This window comes from Ipomoea nil, unplaced genomic scaffold, assembly GCF_001879475.1.
Source record: "Ipomoea nil cultivar Tokyo-kokei standard unplaced genomic scaffold, Asagao_1.1 scaffold2653, whole genome shotgun sequence".
In the NCBI taxonomy this organism is placed as follows: Eukaryota; Viridiplantae; Streptophyta; class Magnoliopsida; order Solanales; family Convolvulaceae; genus Ipomoea; species Ipomoea nil.
In genome coordinates this window covers 4163430-4167918 of record NW_017619081.1, presented here as the reverse complement: position 1 = coordinate 4167918, position 4489 = coordinate 4163430, and the positions used below count along the sequence as shown (strand labels likewise).

At 38.5% G+C, this 4489-nt stretch overlaps 1 protein-coding gene and 1 non-coding gene across 2 annotated transcripts; one reads left to right on the top strand and one right to left on the bottom strand.

The window, feature by feature from the left end:
• Nucleotides 1–453: 453 nt before the first annotated feature.
• Nucleotides 454–536, top strand: TRNAL-UAA. The gene has a single exon. It is a non-coding gene; the product is annotated as a tRNA-Leu (tRNA).
• A 742-nt stretch (nucleotides 537–1278) lies between these two features.
• LOC109154648 (transcription factor bHLH79-like) lies at nucleotides 1279–4244 on the bottom strand. The gene is made up of 6 exons (XM_019302385.1): nucleotides 3697–4244; nucleotides 3108–3296; nucleotides 2869–2934; nucleotides 2456–2524; nucleotides 2282–2353; nucleotides 1279–1761 (listed from the first exon to the last, which is right to left on the bottom strand). Exons 1-6 carry the CDS (start codon nucleotides 3991–3993, stop codon nucleotides 1633–1635), a joined length of 822 nt encoding a protein of 273 aa, XP_019157930.1. The 5' UTR covers nucleotides 3994–4244; the 3' UTR covers nucleotides 1279–1632.
• Nucleotides 4245–4489: the final 245 nt, after the last annotated feature.

Here is a 4489-nt window from a genome sequence, read left to right as displayed (position 1 = left end):
ACAAAATTAAATAAGTTACTCCGTATTTTTTTGTGTAAAACCACGAGGTGACCGTTTGACGATTCAGATCCACCCGACGAATCCTCGTTCGTTACGAGAGGCACAGAAACTGGTCTAAATGAAATCGTCACTTGTAAAAGTCGAGCACGGGAACTGGTTCAAATAGAATCATCACTTGTAAAAATCAAACACGGGTTATTCCAGAATTTATCTTCTACAAAGAGAACTCATTTGTCACTTGAATTACCATGTTGGGTTAAATTAATTAAGTTATGTTTTCACATAACTCTACCTCACTTTATCCAAAAATTAAATTGACTCCAAGTAAGGGACGCCGTGAGATGAAGATCCATGTAAATTAACACTGCCGTTTTTGGGGTACTGTTGAAGTGTTGTTTACCATAACAGGATAATCTGCATACTACTAAAATGATCATCAATACTAACGCATCAGCTGGTTTGCCCGAGAGGTTAAGGGGGAAGACTTAAGATCTTCTGCACATAAGTGCGCGTGGGTTCGAACCCCACAGCCAGCACTTTTGTTTTCTACGGTTTTTTATTGAACTGCAAGCCAATTTTATCTTCTTTTTTTTTTTTGTTTTGTTTTTTTTTTTAAGGGGGTGATTTATTAAACTGCAAGACAATTTTATCTTTAAGAAAAAAAAATGCTTGGGTGATTCCAATTTCGCCAAATTAATCCTAAGTTCATAGGATCCCGCTCCTAGAGTCAATGCAGAAGTAAATTGCGAATCGCACAATTAACCCACCAGTTAAATCCTAGTCTTCATGTACGCACAAGGTGGATCCAGTCATGACCTTTAAATCAGGCGATGAACCAACTACGCTAACCCATTTTATCCCCTTTTTTTTTAATACTAAGGTGATCTCAACTTCTCCGAACTAATCTTGTATGTTTTTTTTTTTAAAAAAAAATATTTAGGTGATTCCGGCTAAGCCGATTAGTCCTAAACTCACTGGACCCCGCTCCTAAAGGCTAAAGCCACTGTGGAGGTGCGCGCAATCAACTCACCAGTTAGATCCTAGTCTTCATGTGCGTACAAAGACATCCTAGTCTTCATGTGCATAGAAAGACGCCTCCAGTCATGACCTTTAAGTCAAGCGATAACCAACTATGCTAAGTCCCAGAGAGAAATATGAGCAATCACAATTCAGGTCATTAATGTTCGATTCTTATCCTATGTTAAGCATACAATGATACAGCAACAGGAAGAGTGGAACCAAACAGCCACATTACTGAAACTAACTGCAAGCCATTAGAATATGAACTTAGCAATTGGCATTTATACTATTGAAATATCTTCAACTTTGTTGTTGATACACCAAATTGGTCAAAAACTCTGGCAAAGCTTGACAAGTACTGAACAATCATATTCTCACATAAACAATTTTCATTTCAGTGATATTGTTCAGTAAGTTACAAATCATGGAGGAGCATGCTAGAGGTATATGAAGAAACATGATTACAAGATCGCTTTCAGCAGTCCCGGTGGACATTCATCAACCACCAATGCCATGCTTGATGTGTGAACCAATAAATATGTATGTATTTTGCCAGAGGAAGAAGCATTTGTTTCTCAATCCTCTTATCGGAGATTCATCAGGACTATTTACTCATGAGGTTCTTTCAAATCCACCACCGATTTGCATGTGCAACCAATCTGGTGAAGTTCCCCGAGGATATTCTCTTGTAGCTTGTGAACCAAATGCCATGGCAGATGCATCGAATGTTTGTGGTGGAAACTGGAAAAATTCAAGAAATGTTATTTATGAAACATCTGAGAGAAAATTATCCCAGTTTTAGTACTGTAATTATTTTAATTCTCTCTTTTGATAAGTATCACATCTGGACATCTGGTTCATCTCATAAACTAAAGATTACGGGTGCGTTTGGTTCATGGGTTTACACACCAGGAATGGGAATCAAAATCATAGTTATTGTAGTAGAAGATCATGTTTACACCTTGTTTCAGTCCCAAAGAACATTAATGAACTAAATGAAGGTCACAACCACCACCCAATGGCAGGGAGTCAAAGCATAAAATGTAGCCGAAGATCAATAAGATCATAAATTTCTTTGTAACTTCTAAAAATATTAGGGGCATTTAACAATTTGGTTTTGTTGGAGCTGATTGGTGCAAGATGTAACCCAACCATGTAAACTTTCAAGAAATGATACACACATTTGACAGTCACACTAGTAAAATTTGAATGCAGCAAAGCATTAGTCAGTAAGAAGATTGCTTATATCTACAGCACTTACATCTTTTGATTGAAATCCTTCAATGCCAGGGCTTACCCTTGAATTAACTGCTTCAAGCTTCATTGACAGAAACTGTAAAAAAAAGAAGAAAAAAAAAAAAATCAGTGTAAAAGAGTAACCCTGAATTACAGGCACAGAGACCCAGACATTAACCTTGGGAAGAAAGAAGAATACCTCGACCTGACGTTGTAAGGATTGGATATAATTAATTATCTCATCAAGGACCAGTGCTTTGCCAATAACCTGACACAAATAAACCTCAAAATATAAAAATGGCTACTTTGAAGTGACTTAGGATTTTAGGGTATTATCAAGGGAATTATCATTGAGATGCAGTAGCCTCTTAACACTCACAAGGGATATTTTCATAATTGATCTAATTGAAATTTATGTAGTGATAATTCATCAAACAAATTGAAACTAGGTAAGAACAATAACAAACATATGATGCATCATTCTAGATTAAAATTAATCAAATCTAGAAACTATTAAAAAAAAAAAAAAAAAAAAAAACAGTTAAGAAAAAATAAGCAGGCCTATTATGATTCTTCAATAGGAAGAGAAAACACAGGACAGAAATACTGCACCTTGTTGCAACCAGGGACTAAATCTTGGAGAATTTTCATTCTTTCACTAATCTTTTCTCTCCTGGCCTGTGCACCAAAAGGGTCCCATCAGCAAAAATACTTAAGCTAAAGCATAATCCCATACCAAAATCCAAAGGACATGTTATCAACAAGATTCCAGAGAGGTGATTAGAGTGAATATCTTACCCCTGATAGCCTTTCAATTCATAAGTACAAGAAAAATACTAAATTAAAATTACCCTTTCTGCTAAGCTGTGACTGTCAGTTGCTTGACCCCTCCGTGCTCGAACATGAATGTAATCTTTAGGTGGTTCAGCAGACTTCACAGGTTGTTCTGCTGACTTTCCCCGAGTCCCTTCTCCATTAGCTTTAGACTCAGGATTCTCATTTGATCCCTTGGTCTTCAGCCGCTTACTATCACTTTCACTCTGCTCAAAGGAATCAAATTCCCGGAAATTAATATTTTAAAAAAGAAAGATAGTTTTGGTCTATAATCAGTAAAGTCATTCAAACTGGTATGTAATAATCCATATTCGAAGCAGCAGATAAAATCAGCTGAATTCATATAGATTCAGTTATGTATAGCAAAACAGTTGAAAAATTAGCAGGATTCAACTTCCGGTTCAAACTAAATTCTATCCAAAAGATTAAGAAGAAACTCAAATTGAGGATTCGTATTTACTCTCTAGACACACTGATTCACGTAACAAATATTATAATTAAGCTGAAGCCAATCTAATGCTAATAAACAGAAGCATCGTATCAGCAAATCCCAAATAAAAACCGTACTAATAATAAAGCAAACCAATATGAATAAGTGCAGAGTACCAAGCCATTGCCACTGGTCGAAACTCCCTTAGCAGTTTCATCATCCTCGCGTCGCTTCCGAGCTCCTCCTCCGCCTCCGCCGCCGCCGCCATTTTGATTCAGTCTCTGGTCCAGAAACATCGGATCACTCATCGACGAGCAATGATGATTCGCGGCGAGCCCCAATCCATACGGCGAGGCGGCATTGATCGCGAAAGGCCAGATCTCCGAGAGACTAAACGGCGCAGTAGCAGCGGACTGGAAATCGCCTCCTCCTGCTGCTACTGCGTCATTCATCATCGCGGCTTGCGGATCCATCCTCCTCCCGCTTCAATCCAATCGGCGGCTGTAATGAGTGAATGCAAGGAGTGAATAGTCAAGATGTTTGATTGTTTAATGGAGGAATGGAAGTGGAGGAGTAGATATAGGCGGGGTGTATCTATAGGAGGGAACAGCGACAGCGGAGGCAATGCTGAGTGTGTGTGTGTGTGTGTGTGTGTGTGTGTGTGTGTGATCGGAGTAGGGTGGGAGTGGGGGCGGGGGTGGGGGTTGGTGCCCACTGGAGACCACCAGCTTTCACTATGGGGGGTGGGGTGGAGAGAGAGAGAGAGAGATGAAATCAACTCACTTTCAATGAGACTTCTCGAAGGGCCCGCCTCCTGGGTTTACGTTAAACACCACTAATCCATTAGTACATACACATATTTGATATTTCACCAATAAATAAATATTTCATCTCATATATTTGTATGAGAAAGTGTACTATGGAAACAAGTCGAGTTAGTTGGACTGTTTAATATTACAAAAATTTTAT

What these genes read in the sequence shown, in the direction of transcription:
- LOC109154648 (XM_019302385.1), bottom strand. Translation starts at nt 3,993, where the DNA reads ATGGATCCGCAAGCCGCGATGATGAATGACGCAGTAGCAGCAGGAGGA. An exon ending in CGACCAGTGGCAATGGCTTG is followed by an intron (nt 3,297 to 3,696) that starts GTACTCTGCACT and finishes TCCTTTGAGCAG; the next exon opens with AGTGAAAGTGATAGTAAGCG. An exon ending in AAGGATTTCAATCAAAAGAT is followed by an intron (nt 1,762 to 2,281) that starts GTAAGTGCTGTA and finishes GAATTTTTCCAG; the next exon opens with TTTCCACCACAAACATTCGA.